Source organism: Hemitrygon akajei, chromosome 7, assembly GCF_048418815.1.
Source record: "Hemitrygon akajei chromosome 7, sHemAka1.3, whole genome shotgun sequence".
Taxonomy (NCBI): domain Eukaryota; kingdom Metazoa; phylum Chordata; class Chondrichthyes; order Myliobatiformes; family Dasyatidae; genus Hemitrygon; species Hemitrygon akajei.
The window spans coordinates 26,794,307-26,813,969 of record NC_133130.1 but is presented as its reverse complement, the minus strand read 5'-3'; the positions used below and the strand labels follow the sequence as shown (position 1 = coordinate 26,813,969).

The window sequence follows — 19,663 nt, the reverse complement described above, 5'->3', positions numbered from 1 at the left end:
CCATCAAAATTGGTGGAAGGGCAGGTAGAGTTGAGGAAACACGTTGGATGCAGAAGGACTTAGACAGATTAGGAGAATGGGCAAGAGAATGGCAAATGAGATACAATGTTGAAAAATACATGGTCATACACTGGTAGTAGAAATAAATGTGCTGACTATTTTCTAAAGAGGAAAAATCCATAAAATCTGAGATGCAGAGGGACTTGGGAGTCCTTGTGCAGAACAACCTAAAGGTTAACTTGCAGGTAGAGTCAGTGATGAGGAAGGCAAATGCAATGTTAGCATTCATTTCAAGAGGTCTAGAATAAAAGAACAGAGATGTCATGCTGAGGTTTTATAAAGCACTGGTGAGGCTTCACCTTGAGTATTGTGAACAGTTTTGGGCTCCTCATCTAAGAAAAGGTGTGCTGGCATTGGAGATGGTTCAGAGGATGGTTTGGGAATGAAAGGGTTATCATATGAAGAATGTTTAGTAGTGCTGGGTCTGTACTCGCTGGAACTTAGAAGGATCAGGGAAGATCTCATTGAAGCCTTTCGAATGTTGAAAGGCCTGGACAGCCTCAGGATAGAGGGGCAGGCATTTATAACAGAGATGTGGAGAACTTTCTTTAGCCAGAGGGTGGTGAATTTGTGGAATTTGTTATCACCGGCAGCTGTGGAGGCCAGGCCATTGGATGTAGTTAAGGCAGAGCTTGATAGGTTATTTATTGAACACGGCATCAAAGGTCACAGTGAGAAGGCCGGGGAGTGGGGCTGAGGAGGAAAGAAAAGATCAGCCATGATTGAATAGAGGAGGGCCTCAATGGGCCAAATTGTACATCTAGTTAGCCAACTCTCCCTATATTTTGTGTGATTTAACCTTAAATGAGGAACCTTAAAGGCCTTACTGAAGTTGATATCAACTCCCCTCTCTGATTGACCTCTTGTTCAAAAAACTCAATCAAGTTCACGAGGCATGACCTTCCCCAGACAAAGCTGTCCTGACTACAGGACCTCCATCAAACCACCTTTCCAGATGCATTCCTCAAAATCCTCTCCAGTAAGTTATCTTCCACAGATGTTAGGCTTACTAGTTTATGGTTCCCAACAGTACAAAATAAAATCATAGCAACATTAAGTTCTACTTGTGCTTCTGAACTCCAGACTAAAAGCAAGATTAGAAAGCACCTGAGGGGGCAAATACCAGAATGGTTAGGTAAGATTGAATGGCCATTGCTCTAAAACAAAGGGCTGAAAAGGGATCCAATGCAAGTATCTAAAATTAAGAATGGGGCTTGTTATTTTTGTAGAGAAGATCCGTTTGTGATTCCAAAGCTAGAAGAAATTTCATTGGTCACCCTTAACCTAATGAGGAACTTGTCACTATTTACAGTAAGCAGATAGCTTAAAGAGAAACTAAAGGAGGGAAGAGAAGGATATGTAGATGTAATTGAGTCAAAAGGCTTTCCTCTATGTAGCACATTTCATGTAATGAGTACAGCTGCACACATGTTCTATTCTCTCCCTCTCAGGCCAGAAATCCAACCCCCACCCATCCAATTTATTATTTAAGCATTTTTAAGGGCAAGAAAATCTGTAGGATATAAAGATAAGTTGGAAACAACTTGTTTTCTGCACAAACCACAGGCAAAATAAAATGGAGGTCACTTGCCTTTATAACCTCATGAGCCATTGCAGGTGTTATATTGACAGAGCGAGTAAAGCACTCTCTGGCTTCTGCTGTCTTGCCTTCACGTAGGAGCTGCTTCCCTTTCTGCAAGTTTGTTTGCCTACGTCTGTAATGCAGAAAATCACCAAAACATAATTTTTCTAAACCACATGGATGAACAGTTGTTCAGTTAAATAACCAAAATATGATTTATAAATGGCAGAAGACAACATGTAAATGAAAACAAATAATTGATGGCAAGAATTAAAATTACAAGTTGGAACCTATGTTTTGAGTCTAATCTTCTGGAATGTACACATTCACAATGTATTTAAGCATTTTAATGAATTACGGCATTTGTACAAAATGAGAAAAATACCATTCACGTCTATATTTGAGAATTTTTTTGTTGATTGATAAAATAGTACAAAGTAAAATCCTGATTCTTTCATATTATCTCTACTGAAATGTTTAAAAAATAATCTTTATCTTGTAGATGATAACATTCAGACTGAATTATACTTACATGCTTCGGGCTTTTTCTACCTCTTTTTTGGAAGGTAATGTACATCCATCAAAAACCAGGATTGGTTTAACACCAAAGGAATCCAACATTTCAACAAATTTCAAACAATAATTAACGTATCTGGAACAAAACAAATTAACATTTGGAAAAAGTATTTAAAATGCCACTCATGTATACAGTTAGATGGAATCTTCTAAACCGTGTTATATCTAATGGTGAAAGTGACGATCACTACTATGCTGCAACTTTATCGGAAAATGTGATGAAACCGAACATTATTTAACTAAGGACTGTCATTTTCATCAATGACATTTACCATGCACAAGAAAACAGTCATACAGTGTGTAGAAAGGGCATCTAAGCCTACCAGGTTCACATTGACTATCAAGCACCCATTTACACCATTTTACCTCCTTGTCGCATTTTCATCAGCTGTTCCTCTGTGACCCATTTTAGCAATTCACATTAGCCTATTAACCTGATAACCTCTGGCATGTGGAAGGGAACAAGGATACCCAGAGCAAACCACAGAAATAATTTGTTAACTCCTTATGGAGGGCACTCTAAATCAAGATTTTTGCTTAACAGTGGGACAAACATCAAGACAGGCAAAAGAGACTTACTGGTCAGTTGGTTCCCCCTTTGCTAATTTATCAGCACATGCAAAGGCACCTTTATGAAGCCAGCAATACATATCCAGTGCTACAGTCTGTCCTTTGTATTTCTTGATATGAATTGGTTCCGATGCTTCCTTAACAAACTGTAGCAATCCTTGAATCCCCATGGTGTGACTTTACTCTTCTCAAAATCTTTCATTAGTGTTCTCAGGTTAAAATGGATGAGCTGTGATTCAGAAAGCAAATGTTTTTTGATAGTTTTAAATCAAGGAGACTTTAAAATGTCATGAATGACAGATGAAATCACCGAGGTATTATTCATGAATTCAGAATGGCTGCAGCACAAACAAGTGGTTAAACTGTGAAGAGACTCTGAGGCACAGATGTAAAAATCACAAAATTTATTAGGACAGAGTGTAAGCTGGAGAGGCAGATGCATGATTCACAGTGAACAATAATCTAAATGACAGTTTTACTTCATAAAGTCTAAACATAGAGAAGAGTAAACGAACTACAGCAGCTTCTCCAGCTAAGAGTAAGATAACTTATCCAAAATAAATATACAATAAGTAAAGGATGCCTGCTCTTCAATTATATCTACACATTCAATCTCAACAATAATTGCAATGCACAGATCAAACTTGGCTGCCAGGATAATAGCACAGCCATCTGCATTCTTGTTTGCAGGAATATTGCAACTATATGGAAATAAAACTCAGATGTTAAAATGGTGCTTAATTACAAAATGGAAAGTATGAATTAAGGGACGATTCTCAAATAAGCAAAGGTTGGAACTCACCATTTATGAACCCTTTGCAATTACCTGGTTTTCTGCATTAATTCCTCATGAAATGTAGTCTGATCTTCATCTAAGTCACAATAATAGACAAACACAATCTGTCTAAACTAATAACACACAGACAATTGTACTACTTCTCGTTAATACTGAGTACACCATTTAAAAAACACAGTCTAGGTTCAAAAAGGTATGTGAACTTCTGGGGATTACCATCCTACAAAGGCTATTTGGAGTCAGGTGTTCCAATCAATGAGATGAGATTGGAGGTGCGGGTTGTAGAGGTGCCCTGCCCTATAAGAGAGACATACAAAGTCAGGTTACTGACGGAGCCTACCCTTCAAGAAAGATCTGTTGATGTGCACTATGCCTTGATCAAAACAACTTTCAGAGGATCTTAGAAGAAGAATTGTAGAGATGCATGAAACTGGAACAGACTACAAAAACATTTCTAAAGACCTGAGTGTTCATCAGTTCACAGTATGAGAAATTGTCTACAAATGGAGGAAATTCAGTATTATTTCTACTCTCTCTAGGAGTGGGCATCCTGCAAAGATCCAAAAGCACAACAATGCTGAAGGAGGTAAAGACAAGGCTAACAGCAAAAGGCTTGCAGAAATCTCCAGAACTTGCTGAAGTCTCTGTTCAGCTGTCCACTATAAGAAAAACACTAAACGAGAATGGTGTTCATGGAGGAAGCTACTACTCTCCCAATAAAAAATTGCTGCATGTCTCAAATTTGCAAAAAAAACATTTGGATGTTCCACAACGTTTCGGAAACAGCATTCTGTGGACAGATGAAACAAAAGTTGAACTGTTTGGAGGAAAAAGGCCATTGCATACCAACACCAAAACCTCATCGCAAGGGCAAAGCATTGTGGAAGGAGCATCATGGTTTTGGGGCTGCTTTGCTGCCTTGTGGTCTAGACAGCTTGCAATCATTGAAGGAACAATGAATTCAAAATTGTATCAAGCCATTCTACAGGAGAATGTAGAGTAGTGGTCAGTCACCTGAATCTTAATAGAAGTTGGATGATGCAGTAAGACAAAGATCTGTGACAAGAGTAAATCAACATCAGAACTGTTTAAAAAGAAAATCTGTGTTTTGGAATGGCCAAGTCAGAGTCCAGACCTTAACCAAGTGAGACCTGAAGAGGGCTGTTCATACAAGGTAACCTAGAAACATTGATGAACTGAACAGTTTTGCATGGAAGAATGGTCTAAAATTCCTCCTTGCCATTGTGCAAGTTTGATCAGCCGTTACAGGAAACACTTGTCGAAAGTTATTGCTGCTAAAGCATGTTCTACCAGTTATTAAATACAAGGGTTCACATACCATTTTCCAGCCTGGATTGTTAAAGATTAAACAATGTTTTCAATAAAGACATGAAAAGTACATACAATTTTTGTGTGTTATTAGTTTAGGCAGATTATGTTTGTCTATTATTGTGACTTAGATGAAGATCAGACCACATTTTATGAGTAATTTATGCAGAAAAACAGGTAATTACAAAAGGTTCTGAAGCTTTGTCTACAATTATGGTGCAATAGGTACATAAATGGCCAATATTTATGGAAATATATATACAAAATTGCAATAAAACTATAGCTTTTATTCACATATGCCAGTGATATTAAAGAAGTACTGTAATTTATGTCGGTAGAATTTGAAATCGGCTTCCTCCTTCATTAATGAACGTTGAAATTTATTCCCACTCAGATCTGACGAAGCCTTCAGAAACTTTCCTAAGTTTACATTAAGGCAGAAAAGCTTCCACTCTTATTCAGCCCCGAACACCTCTTCCATGCCCTTGCAGCTGCCCGCCATAATCGTATCCTTGTCCGGAGCAAGGGCCGAAAACAAGATGGTTTAGCTCTTTATCAGCAAGTATTCTATCCAGCCTCATTTCTAAGCCTAGCCCTAACCTCTTAGGCGTTTATTCCATTATCTAGCAGCCCAGGGCGACAACGGTTATTATTCGATATATATATATAAACTCACCTGAGAGCCGGGCAGACATTTAAAAAGCCATCACCATTTACCGCCAAATTTGGGGGAGTCAAATTTGAGGAAGGTGGATTCCGATAGGCCAAGGCAGCGTCCAACCAGAATGCTCTCTGGCTCCTTTTTTTTGTTGTGGGCGGGGTCTGTACTTTTCCCGGCGTGCTCAGTGGCCCCGGCAATGACGGCGGACCGGGAGCGCTGGGGAGTTGAGTGACGTTTGCGGAGTTGGTGGGTGCACGGGCGTCGTGCGAGCGGGTCAACGGCGGGTGCTCGCGCCGCACCGGAGTCCCGGCCCTCGCAGTGAGCGGCACGCAAGCCGAGCCGGCGCAATGAGCGGCCTGCAGCGGCAGCACTTCGCTGCCAGCAACGGGGATTTCACCTTCGTCTCGTCGGCCGATGGAGAAGGTAGGCCGTAAAGTTTGAGATGTTGTTTTGGGGTACTGGGGCGAGGTGACAGTGCGGCTGACGGCTGATTGAGCTGGATGCATGTCGGGGACAGGAGGGTGAGATGGCTTCTCAGCTGCTGGTTTTGTTGTTAGATCGTTCCAACATCGCCAAAGTCTGGGCCTTGAAAATAAACACAAAAATGGTGGAATAACACATCAGACAACACTTGTGGAGAGGGGAAGATAAATACTATGGATCCATGGCCCCTGCGCTAAGATGTTCCAAGCCCATTTCCCGTGGAATGTTATGGATTTTCTCTGTACTGTACCTGTTCTTATATGCCCTAATAATTAACTCGCAAATCTCAGCTGTGCTCGGTAGGAAACATACTAGTCACTGAAACAGAAGGTAGTATGTTCCAGAGGCTATTATTGGTTGCTGGTGTAGATAGGTACTCCAACACAAGTATGGAAGGAATGAAATTCTATTACGTTCATAAAATGCTAGAGGAACTCGGGTCAGGCAGTATCCATGAAAATGAGCAGTCGACGTTTTGGGCTAAGATCTGTTGCCTGAAGAAGGGTCTCTGCCTGAAATGTCGACTGTTCAGTTCCATTGATGCTGCCTGACCTGCTGACCAGCATTTTGTGTGTGTTACTTTGGATTTCCAGCATCTACAGAGGTTCTTGTTTGCTGTTAGAGTTGCTGCCTTTCCAACCAGGGGTTAAATTCCCTTGGGTAGAAGAGTCCATGATGTTAATTTGACAATGAGTAATGCATTTGACAACGTTCCACGTAATAGACCTGTAATTAAGATTGGAGTCTATGCAGTGCAAAATGATAATAATTTGGCAGTTGCAATAAAATGTTCACTTTTTCAGATTGGGGGAGAGCATAGAGAAGTTTCTTGGAGATCACTGCTAGGGTTGCTGCTTTTTATAATGTACCTGTGATTTGGACTTGGAAATTATGTCCTGAACCCCCAAATTTGCAGGTGATATAAAACTTGGAGGTGTCATGTACTGTGAGAAAGATGACAGACTTAGAAGAGATTGAGACTGGTGAAAAGGGAGGATTGGTGACAATTTGTTTACTATGACCAAATGTGTTTTATATTTCAGTAATGAAAAAGGATACAATATCGGATTAGTTTTAAGTAGAGGATAGAAGAGTAGGGTGATTGATGGACAGTTTAGATTAGAGCTCGGAGCAGGTTGAAGAAATTTTGTTTTAAATTGAAGCATATGAGATCCTGGCCTTTATAAATAAAAGTATGTAGTATATGATTGGGGCAGTCAGAATGAACTTTTATAATATACTGGCTTGACTACAATGGGAAAATGTGTCCTGTTCCTTTCAGGAAGGACAAAGGCTTTGGAGAAGGTGCAGGTGTGTGTTACCAAAATGATTTACAGGGTGGGGACTTCATTTGTGTGGATATAATGGAGAAAATGGAACTGTTGTCCCTGAATCTGATTACAGTACTTCTAGGGAGGGGACTTCAGTGATGTGTATATACTGGAGAAAATGAGATTGTTCTCCCTGAAACCAGAAAAGTTGCAAGAATGTACCGTAGATTCCGGACTACAGAGCGCACCTGATTAAAAGCCGCTGGCTCTAATTTTAGAAATAAAATCAATTTTTTACTTGTAAAGGCCGCACCGGATTTTAGGCCGCAGGTGTCCCACGTTGTAATATGAGATATTTACACAGAATGATATTACACGTGAGGATTTTTTAACTTTTAATTAAATCCATATGGTAACAAAAACAAATACATATTGCAAATGCTTTTTTTCGAACCGTGCCCGTAACACGGCTACTTTTAAATATACGTTGCGTATACTTCTTTACTGAACAACATTCCAATATCTCCTAACGACTGGTAAAAAATATATATACTGCAGCCTACCAGGAAAAGTTATTGATCGCCTTTAACTTAAAAGCAGCGTTTTGGCTCCACCGCTCCCCCCCTCCTTTCCGTTTATCGCAAACTGGTATCCCACAAGACGCGGCGAAACCGGGTGTGACGTCATAGCATCCCGCGATGTAGTACAGAAAACAAATATAGTTAAAACTCTTCTAACTTTAACTAGAAAATGAATTACTAAGCGAAAATATTATAAACTAAATAACTGCCATAAAGGCAGCACAATGCTTTTCTTCGAGTGTTTTCCATGTTGATGAGGGTGAGTACAAATGACGGATTTACAATAATTTAATTGTGAAAGTGCGCTTGATTTATCGTACAATTTCATTGGACCTCTGTGAACTACTCATCAATTTTATTGGTCTACTGTTACGAGGCAAAATGTTTACGAGGCGGCATGAAAAAAAAATGCATTAGCCGCTCCGTATTAAAGGCCGCAAAGTTCAAAGCAGTTCAAAATGTGGGAAAAAAGTAGCGGCTTAAAATCCGGAATCTACGGTATATAAAAATCATGAAGATAAACAAAGTAACAGGGAACTGTTCCCGTCATTGGTTGGACCATAACTGGGAGTAAAAATATGAAGATATCAGACAGACATACTTTATTGATCCCGACGGAAATTGGGTTTCGTTACAGCCGCACCAACCAAGAATAGTGAAGAAATATAGCAATATAAAACCATAAATAATTAAATAATAATAAGTTAATCATGCCAAGTGGAAATAAGTCCAGGACCAGCCTATTGGCTCAGGCTGTCTGACACTCCGAGGGAGGAGTTGTAAAGTTTGATGGCCACAGGTAGGAATGACTTCCTGTGACGCTCAGTGTTACATCTTGGTGGAATGAATCTCTGGCTGAATGTACTCCTGTGCCTAACCAGTACATTATGGAGTAGATGGGAGTCATTGTCCAAGATGGCATGCAATTTGGACAGCATCCTCTTTTCAGACACCACCGTCAGAGAGACCAGTTCCACACCCACAACATCACTGGCCTTATGAATGAGTTTGTGGATTCTGTTGGTGTCTGCTACCCTCAGCCTGCTGCCCCAGCACACAACAGCAAACATGATAGCACTGGCCACCACAGACTCATAGAACATCCTCAGCATTATCCGGCAGATGTTAAAGGACCTCAGTCTCCTCAGGAAATAGAGACGGCTCTGACCCTTCTTGTAGACAGCCTCAGTGTTCTTTGACCATGAAAAAATATGAGGGCTGAGGAACTAAAAGTGACATGAAGACAATTCTTTTGATGTTGTGAATGAAAACATTTGGTGTACTCTACCCAGGGTGTTTATTAAAGAAAGCAGATTCAATTATAGCATTCAGCAGAAAGGTGGGAAAGTATCTGAATAGAAAGAAATGACTTAGCTCAAGGTAGAGGAACAAGCTGGATTGCTCCTGTATCCATTAAGAACTGGATGGAACTTAAGTGGCATCCTCCCATAACAACTCTGATTCTGCACAAGTTATCTCCAGACTAAAGGAATAAACTCTGAGACCTGGGCCTCAATACCCCCTTGTGCAATTGGCTTCTGGATTTCCTCACTTGTAAACCCCAATCCAAATGGATTGGCAAAAACATCTCCTTCACAATCTCCATCAGCACAGGTGTACCACAGGGTTGTGTGCTGGGCCTCCTGCTCTACTTGCTTTACACCTATGACTGTGTGGCTAAATGTAGCTCCAATACCATATTCAAGTTTGCTGATGACGCCATTGTTGTGGGCTGTATCAAAGGTGGTGATGAATCATCACGCAGAAGGGAGATTGAAAAATAGGCTGAGTGGCGTCATAACAGTAACTTCTCACTCTGTCAGCAAAACCAAGGAACTGATTGTAGACTTCAGGGGAAACCAGAGGTACATGAGCCATTAATCAACGAAAGACCCGAAGTGGAAAGGGTCAGCAACTTTAAATTCCTGGATGTTCCTATTTAAGAGGACCTGTGCTGGATCTAGCAAGTAAAGAAAGCACGGCAGCGCTTCTACATCCTTAGGAGCCTACGGAGAATATGCATGACATCAAAAACTTTGACAAATTTTTATTGATGTGTATTGACTGGCTGCATCATGGCCTGTTATGGAAACACCAATGCCTTTGAAAAGAAAACCCTACAAAATATAGTGGATTTAGCCCAGTACATCACAGGTAAAGCCCTCCCAACCACTAAGCATAAGAACATGAAATGCTGTTGTAGAATAGCAGCATCCATCATCAGAGATGCCCAATGCCCTGATCTTGTTCTTTTCTCGCTACTGCCATCAGATAGAAGGTAGAGGTGCCTCAGGACTCGCACCACTAGGCTTAAGTATGGTTATGACCCCTCAACCATTAGAGCATAACTGCGCTCACTTGCCCATTCATTGAGATGTTCCCACAACCAATAATCTCACTTTACGGACTCTTCACCTTGTTATTTCATGTTCTCGTTGTTTATTGCTATTTATTTATATTTGCATTTGCACAGTTTATCTTCTGTACTCTGATCTTGTTATAGTTACTATTCTATAGATTTACTGAGTATGCTTACAGGAAAATGAATCTCAAGGTTGTATGTGGTGATAAGTATGTACTCTGATACTGAAAATTACTTTGAATTTTGAACTTTGTTTACCCTTTATTGCACAAGATTGAAAGAATGATTGTTATCATGTTGCTCTTTCAGAGGTGCTGCCTTCATTGTCTGAGTCTGAGGCCTCCATTGGTCAGGGTTGACTGTGAATATTGTGTCCTAGCTGTCTAGATATGCAGGTCTGGGCAGTATAATGTGGAGAGCAAGCTGGTGCCCATGTAGCAAGCTCCCCCTCTCCATACATCTGATGAACCCAAAGGAACAGTAGAGACCCATTTAGTTTAGTACCAACAATGTTGCAGGAGTTGCCAAGCAGCATTGAACACAATGTAGGACTGCCTTAGGAACTGCAGCTCCAGATTTTTGCCTTGGGGTTTACACCTGAACTCTCCCCCATGAGTAGGTACTGCGCAAGACAGCGGAGGTTTGAGATCAGAGTTTTTCTTCTGGATGAGCTGCCAACCACAGCTGACGAGCCCCCTCTGACTGAAGCAAATAGTTTAAGGTACCAGTAAGCCTCCTTTGTCTTTCCTTTTATCAGTAGAAACAGTTCTACTGGGTTTAGTAGCTAAGCCACTTGAAGGCTAGGAGTTGGATTTGGTTGTCAGAGGATATTTGAGGTGCACACCATTAGGAGCATTTAATAGGTAGTGGGAGTTCGTCCCTATTACCATCCCTGACTATAACAACCTTTGGCTTGTCCCCATTACCAGTCCCAGCTTTCATTATGTTATGAATATGACTACGTTCAAAAATTCAACTAACTGCAAAGTTCTATGGAAAATATGCATCACTTTTTTCTGCTTTTCTAATGGGTGTACGTGTTGTGCTTTTGTTTAGGAATAATATGTCAAATTGTTTTTGCAAATACAGTAAGCACTGCTGGTAATTCAATAGATTGCATTCTTATAGAGTAATGACTGTAGGGAGGGGTCGCACCTCTGGTGGCGGGCTTGTCATGCGCTGCCCAGGGGCAGCTTGTGTACCTTTGGCTCTCACCTAAGGCTCCAAGTAACTGCATGCGACAGTGGCCACGCCCCGGGGGTACATTGTTTCGACAGGTGGACTAAACCAGGTGAGGGTAGCAGGGAACCGCCAACCCCAGTGAGATAGGGATCTGTATGCAGATGCATGCAAAGCCAGTTCAAGCATACTGGGCAGATGAGATAAACCGGAAGATCCAACAGCTAAGAACTTTGTGGAGAGCTAAGGGCATGACAAGGCACAGTAGGTGTCAAGGCTATCCACTGCAGCCAAGGAAGTCTTTAGACATGATCATTTTGGACCATTGGACTGAGATTTTTGAGGCTGAGAGAGTGGAGTTGTCCCAGTTTTTTTATTGTAAAGCTTCTTCCATACAAGTTTTTCTCCGTGCAACTCGTGAGAACTGCACAGATGAGCATCATCGTTGGAAACGACGGAAACCAATTCTGCAGGCATTTCTCAATTGTGCAAGTCATTGTAAAACAGAAGGTCCTAATAAAATGAGTGGTTTAAGAGTGAAAGGTTGACTTAAAGGACAGGAAAAGTGAAAGCATACATTTGCAACTTATTTAGAACATATGGTTGGCTGTGATTAGGCTAAGGAAATGAAAGAGGCCAAAGATGGGAACTAAAGTGGTTTGATAACACATTTTTAAAAAAAGGTGGTAATTTAAATTTCAGTACATTGGGAATCATTCTGAAGGATGAATATGAATCATACAGGTTTATTAAAAACGTGATGTAAAATTGCTTTTGGCAGCAGTACAATGCAAGACTAAGATTTGCTATAATTTACAATAATGCAGTAGAGGAAAAGATGATTAACAGGAATGTTACTTGTGGACTGTTCAGAAATCTGATAGTCAAGGGGAAGAAACTGTGCTTAAAATGCTTCAGGGCAACACGTACAACACGCTGGAGGAACTCAGCAGATCGGGCAGCATCCGTGGAAACGAGCAGTCGACGTTTCGGGCCGAGACCCTTCGTCAGGTCTGAAGAGGGAGGGGGCAAGGGCCCTATAAAGAAGGTGGGGGGGGAGGCCTCCCTCTTCAGTCCTGATGAAGGGTCTCGGCCCATAACGTTGACTGCTCGTTTCCACGGATGCTGCCTGACCTGCTGAGTTCCTCCAGCGTGTTGTATGTGTTGCTTTGACCACAGCATCTGCAGAGTACTTTGTGCTTAGAATGCTTCACTTGCCTGTACCTCATCCCCAATGCAAAGAAGGCAGGTCCTGGATGGTAAGGGTCTTTAATGATGACCACTGCTGCTTTGAGGCACTGTCTCCAGAAGATGTCCTCAGTGGTGGGGAGGGCTTGTACCCATGATGAAACTGGCTGATGCTACAACTCTGCAGACTCTTGCAGTTCTGTCCATCTGTAGAAATTTGCACAATATATGGTGACGTATGAAATCTTTTCAGACTCCTAATGAAGCAGCAGAACTGCAAGCTTTTTATGATTGCATCAATGAATTGGGCCTAAGATAGATCCCCTGAGATGTTGACGCTTAAGGTTTTGAAGCTGCTCACCCTTTTCATCAGTGAGCCCTCAACAAGTGTGTGTTCTATCAGTTTTTCCCTTTCTGAATTCCTTGGTCTTGCTGCTGTTGCATGCAAGTTTGTTGTTATGACACCACTCAACCAGCCTCACGGCTATCTGAGATTCTGGCAACAACAGATTTTCTGTACCAAGGTTTAGTGAAAAGCTTGTCTCAAATATGACATATCAACGAAACGTCAAAGAAGGAGGATGCCCACCTGATGACCCTGATGAGGTACCTACCCTCCTTGTCACCACTCCAAGCCCACTGCCAACACTGAGAGTGCTGAATTATCAAAGGAATTGAAACATCAAGTCCTATTAGCTCTACTGATCTTCTGGGAAAAAAACCAGTGACTGCTGTGAAAGTGTAGTTGATGATAAGGGAAAGACTGTGTGACAGCTGGAGAGACAGCTGACAGGAGGAAATAGACCCCAACGGGGCTGTTATGGGTTAGCTACCCATAACAGCAGGCTCCGTCACCTTGTCAGGGCACAAGAGTCACCCTCACTTGGCCATGGAAAGTTTAAAGAGAAGTATACCCCCAGAGTCTGCAAGAGCAGGGGTGCAAAAAGACTCTGACTGACCTCCGGGTAATGAATCTTGGCATGGACATGACAATGAATCAAGAAAGTGGCAATACTCCTGAGAAACCAACAGCTGGACATGTTCTTTAGACCTGTAGGTGTGGCTGGACTAAAGTAACATCAACTCGTGGTCTTAAAATTCATCAAGGGCAGAAGAAATGCTTGAAAAGCTCCAACCCAGGGCCCCGCATTGACCAGATTCTCTTAAGAAAAAGGTCAAATCAGTCGGATGAAGCTTAGCGGCAGGAAGAAACCCACAGTCCGCAGAGTATCAGCAGCCTAAGGGATGTGGAAGAAGTTTCAGGCACAAGCAGTAGTCCAAGACACAGCCAGGCACATCGTAAAGTGGAGAACATGCAAGGACGTAAGCCGTTGGAAACAGCAAGGAGTGGGAAACTATCAATGCAGATGTGAGCCAGATCTTAAGTGGCATCAAGGGATCAACAGAAAAGAAGTTGGAGAAGATGAGCGACCTGATTTACAGCTACAAAAAGGAGAAATTTGGAGTGAAGGAACAAGTCAGTAGGAAAGATATGCCCTAAATCCTGTCATCTCCAGGAAATCCAACAGCTTGTTAAAGAAAGAAGAGGCCTGCGGAAGTTGTGGAAAAAGCAGCAGCAGAAGAAAGGGAGCGCATCAACCTCCTTCAAGAGGACCTAAAACAGAGGCTCTCGAAGCTGCGTAGAGCAGAAAATTTAAGGAAACGACGCAGAAAGGAAAAAGCAATAACAGACTTCTACAAAGATCCCTTTAAATATGTGAAACGCATTTTCACAAAAGAGAAAAGTGGATCGCTGAAAGTATGAAAAGAAGAGGTTGAAAGATATCTCAGAACCATCCACACTGATGAGCTAAAAGATGAACCGATACTTGTCCCAGCTGACATCCCACCAATCTCACCCTCACAACATCAATTTAACATCACCTCTCCAAAGCTGAGTGAGGTGAAAGAGACAGTGAAGAAAGCAAGATCGGCATCAGCGCCAGGCCCTAACAGTGTTCCATATTGTGTCTACAAGAACGCCCCGGATGTTCTGAAATTTTTCTGGAGAAATGCGAGGGTTGTGTGAGAAAAGCAAGTGATCCCCAAAGCCTGGAGAAGAGCGGGGGGAGTTCTGATCCCAAAAGGAAAGAATTCATCCACCATTGAACAGTTTCACCAAATAAACCTTCTGAATATAGAAGTCAAGATCTTTTTCAGCATTTTGGTGCAAAGGCTTACAAGGTATCTGAAACCAAACCACTTCATTGATACGTCAATCCAAAAGTCTGGCATAGCAGGCTTCTTGGGATGCCTTGAACATACCAGCGTCATATGGCATCAAATCCAGATGGCTCAGAAAGAAGGAAAGGATCTGCATGTCTTGTTCCTCGACCTGGCCAATGCCTATGGATCAGTTCCTCATTCCCCACTGTGGACTGCTTTTGAATTCTTTCAGGTGCTTGCAACAATAACAAATCTGGTAAAACACTACTTCCAGGATATGCAAGTTTGTCTCACAACATCAGACTTCACCACAGCTTGAAGTAGGCATCATGGTGGGGTGCACCATCCCCCCATTGGCCTTCACTATGGCAATGGAGCTCATTATCAGAGCCTCAAAATGGGTTGTGGGAGGGAAACTGCTACAGTTTGGTCAATGGTTACCACCGATACGAGCCTATATGGACGATATAACAATACTGATGGCAACTGTCCCCAGCACCAAGAGAATTCTGGAAAAGCTTCATCAAAATATCACATGGGCGAGGATGAAGATCAAGCTGCAAGTGCAGAATCATCTTCGTTGTCAAAGGTCAAGTCACGGATCAATTATTTAATATTGACGGAACACCCGTCCCAACTGTGTCAGAAATGCCAGTGAAGAGCTTGGGTCGATGGTATGATGCTAAGCTCAAGGACACCGAGCAGTTTAAACAACTCAAAAAGGATACCATCACGTACATAGCTCACATCAGCAAGACCTGGCTGCCAGGAAGACTCAAGCTGTGGTGCTTCCAGTTCGGTATACTCCCAAGACTCATGTGGCCTTTAACAGTGTATGAAATCCCCATCGATGAGGTGGAAAAGCCCAAAAGAATGATCAGCACACATGTGAAACAGTGGCTTGGACTTCCACAATGCTTAAGTCCTGTTGGACTGTACGGGAATGGCAAATTAGAATTACCAATTGCAAGTCTTGCGGAAGAATTCAATTGCACCAAAGCAACATTGGTCATGACCCTCACTGAATCTGAAGATACTGTTATTTGAAGAGCCCCCCCCCCCCCCCCATGTGGCAACGAGGAGGAAGTGTACCCTATCTGACGTTGTTCAGAGTGCTAAGTCTGCTCTTTGCTTCAAGGGTGTGATTGGCCAAGTCCAACTTGGGAGAGCCGGGCTCAGGCTCGTCCCAAAAGCTCCTCAATGGCACAAGGCAACATCAGTGCAGAAGAGATGGCTCGTGGTGGAGGAGGTGAGAAGACAGGAGGAGGCAGAGTGACATGCCCGGGCCGTCTCAATGGCCAAGCAGGGCTAATGAACTAATTGGAAGAGCCTGGAAAAGAGGAAACTCAGCTGGCATGACATCTGGGAGATGGAGGGATCTTGGCTAAGTTATGTCATCAGAGCCACTTATGACCTTCTACCCACACTGCAGAACCTGAACCAGTGGTGGGGAGAAGACCCCACTTGCTCTCTTTGTCAAGCACCTGGGCCACTAAGGCATTTTTTAACAGGATGCACCACAGCCTCAGCCAGGGGTGGTACACTACGTGGCATAACCAAGTTCTCAGACAGCTGGCATCAATCCTGGAACAGAGACAAATCACCACAAATGCTCTCCCACAAACATTGGCAAGAAATGTTCACATCACACGATTTGTATCAGCAAGCCAACCTCCAGAGCACCATATAACATCAAAAGAGGTAAGCATTCTGCACGTTGCTCGGGATTGGAAAATGGATGTGGACTTGGAAAAAAAGCTTGTGTTTCCCCCCAGTATTGCGGCTACAACAATCCAGCCAGACACGGTCCTGTGGTCCACAACAGCCAAGCTGGCATATGTTGTGGAATTGACGGTACCATGGGAAGATGGTGTTGAAGAAGCTTAAGAGAGGAAAAAGACCAAGAACTCTGAACTGGCAACTGAAGCTGCCCAGAACAGCTGGAAGATCAAGATTTTCCCTGTAGAAATGGGACGCAGGGGATTCGTGGCTACATCTACTACCAGTCCATTGAAGAAGAAGGGGGTAAGGGGTGTTATGATCCCAGCCCCCTCCTTTGTGAGAATCGCAAGAGCCCTAGTGAAGGGGGGGTCAATGACCCAAGAGAAGAGAGAGATACGTGCGGTGTCCCTCGTTTCACGGCGAGACAAAAGCTGGCGACTGTGGTCATTGTCTCGTGGAGACACCTTTGTGAATTGGGAACTGTACTACGTGTATACCCTCAGGGCAACGTGGGTGGAGAGACGGAGAGAGATTGCATCATCCCAACCTGATTGACATCTGAGACCCCGTGAGTTCAGATAAAAGAGGGGTTGTAAAGACGACCCCCCCAGACGCACCAGAAGACGCGCTAGAAATCCTGTGACAGCGTTTAATAGCGACAGCCGGTGGGGGGGTTCGTGTGCGTCTTTTCCTTGCCTGGGATTGGCGACCTCACCACGAAAGAACGGCTTTAGCTACAGGAGAGGCCACAAGTGAACGGCCACCCCCCAACGAGACTCCGACGGATCGAACTCATAAAGGTTGGAAAAAACCCGCCGGGTAACTGTTTCATTCTATACCTATATCTCTCTCTCTCTCCAACAAAGTGCACCACCGCGACACCCAAAAGACGGCAGCTGGTGGAACTGCCGTATCGGACAATATATATATTACCCCTAGACAACGATAGAGCTTATTTCTTATTGATTATTACTATACCTGCGCTTTAGATTGAGAATTGACAACGTATGTTATCTGAATGTTTGTATTAACCTTACTTTTGTGCCCTTTTCTAAATAAAAACGTTTAAAAATGGTACCATCAGACTTCAGCGGACCTCTCTATCTTTGCTGGTAAGTGATCCAGTTACGGGATACGTAACAACTTGGGATTCTCGTCTCGGGATTTGACAAAATTGGGAGGCCAGTGAATCGGGCTTGTAAGTCCAAACTTGGATCTGGTTGCGCAGGTAGCCAGACGGGAAACCAGCAAAGATGGACATGGGTGAATTTATGAAAAACCCGACTGTGGAGGCGCTAGAGGTGGCTACAAAATTAGACTTGGTAAATCTGGCGAAGGGGTTAAGCCTCACAGAGGTGAGGTCAACAATGAAAAAGCGGGAAGTGCGAAGGGTCATAACTCAGTATTACATTGGGAAGAAGGTGTTTGCAGCTGAGGAGTTGGAAAATATCCCTGAAAAAGTACCAGCTAGTGGGATGGATCAGCTAGAGTTGGAGAAATTAAGGTTGGAACATGAATTTAAAATAAAGCAGCTGAGAAGGAGAAAGAACGGGCTGAGAGAGAGAAAGAAAGGGCGGAGAAAGAGAAAGAAAGGGCCGACAAACAAAGGGAGCAGGCGTTCCACATAAAGGAGTTAGAGGTGAAACGGGACCAGGAGCTCCAACTAAAGGGGTTAGAGGTGCAAAAAGAGCAGGACCAAGCTGAAAAGCAAAGACAGCATGAAATTCAGCTAAAAGAGCTAGAAGTAGCCGAGAAAGAGAAGGAACGAGCCGAGAACGAGAAGGAACGAGCCGAGAGCGAGCAGGACCGAGCTGAAAAGCAAAGAGAGTATGAGGAGAAACAGAAACAGAGGGAACATGACTTGGAGATGGAGAAGTTAAAGAAAGAGCGAAGAGATCTAGGGTTAGATCGAGAGGAGAGGTTTAATGTTAGTCGGGAGTTGAGGGTAGTACCTCCATTCGAAGAGTCGGATGTTGATAGTTATTTCTTGCTTTTTGAAAAGGTGGCAGTAAATCAGAAGTGGCCCAAAGAGCAGTGGGTGGCGTTGTTACAAAGTGTGTTAAAAAGGAAGGCACAACGAGCATATGTGGCATTGGCCGTCGAGGAAGGGGAAGCGGAGAATTATGCCAAAGTAAAGGAGGCCATTCTCCGGAGTTACGAGCTAGTACCTGAAGCTTATAGACAAAGGTTCAGAAATTTACGAAAAGGGTGGAATCAAACGTATACCGAGCTAGCCTATGAAAAGGGTGTGCTCTTGGACCGTTGGTGCACCGCGGAACAGGTGGACGGGGATTATGGGCGTATCAGGGAGTTATTTTTGATTGAGGAATTAAAAGGTTGTGTTCCGGAGGAGATCCGGATGTATTTGAATGAGAAGCCGAATAAGTCCATCTCGGAAATTGCTAGGTTCGCAGATGAATATGCCCTAACCCACAGGACAAAGTTTTCCTCGCAAAAAGGTTACCCGAGAGACCGTGGGAACGACCGAGAAAGTCCGCCGACTGAGGCAGAGGTCCCGCCGGGAGCTAGTGGTAAGGTTGAGGGGGAAAGGCCAGGCAGTCCGAGATTTCCGGGCTTGACCTGTTTTAATTGTGGGAAGGGAGGACATATTGCCTCTAGGTACTTTGCTCCGAGAAAGGAGCCAGAAAAAGGGAAAGCAGCGGTCCCTATCGGGTGTGCCGTGGTAATCAGTAAATCGACGAGAGAGCCCCGGGTAGACAGAGTACGAGAGGGGTCAGAGACTTGGCTGTCACCCGGAACCGTGTCCGTGAAGGGGGGAGACCCACCCATTCCCGTCCGAATCTGGCGAGACACCGGGGCGGAGCTGTCGTTGATCCGCCGTGAGATACTAGATTTTGGTCGGAGAAGGGGAATGGTTGCCGTGAAGGGGATAGGTACAAGAATAGAAATGGTGCCCCTACATCAGGTAATTATGGATTGTGAGCTGGTATCTTGACCAGTCGAAATAGGGATGCCATCAGAATTCCCGAGAACTGACGCGGACGTCCTCCTCGGAAATGATTTAGCCGGGGGGCAGGTTTGGACAAGGATGACACGGCCCAAACAGCCTGTGAGGATTGCAGCCCCGCCCCTCACATCTCCAGTCTGTACCACAGGCGCGAGCATTCGCAGCCTGT

General features: G+C 43.4%; 2 protein-coding genes across 2 annotated transcripts in view; one reads left to right on the top strand and one right to left on the bottom strand.

Moving 5' to 3' along the window:
• Positions 1 to 5,649, bottom strand: part of exo1 (exonuclease 1) — a 34,391-nt gene extending 28,742 nt beyond the window's left edge. The window contains exons 1-4 of the mRNA XM_073050538.1: positions 5,590 to 5,649; positions 2,798 to 3,017; positions 2,175 to 2,294; positions 1,652 to 1,775 (exon numbers count right to left, since the gene is read on the bottom strand). Of these exons, the coding sequence (XP_072906639.1) occupies positions 1,652 to 1,775; positions 2,175 to 2,294; positions 2,798 to 2,958 (405 nt within the window). The 5' untranslated portion in view covers positions 2,959 to 3,017; positions 5,590 to 5,649. The remainder of the gene's footprint in view (positions 1 to 1,651; positions 1,776 to 2,174; positions 2,295 to 2,797; positions 3,018 to 5,589) is intronic.
• A 93-nt stretch (positions 5,650 to 5,742) lies between these two features.
• Positions 5,743 to 19,663, top strand: part of yipf4 (Yip1 domain family, member 4) — a 51,567-nt gene continuing 37,646 nt past the window's right edge. Inside the window, exon 1 of the mRNA XM_073050536.1 lies at positions 5,743 to 5,997. Coding sequence (XP_072906637.1) covers positions 5,922 to 5,997 — 76 coding nt within the window. The 5' untranslated portion in view covers positions 5,743 to 5,921. The remainder of the gene's footprint in view (positions 5,998 to 19,663) is intronic.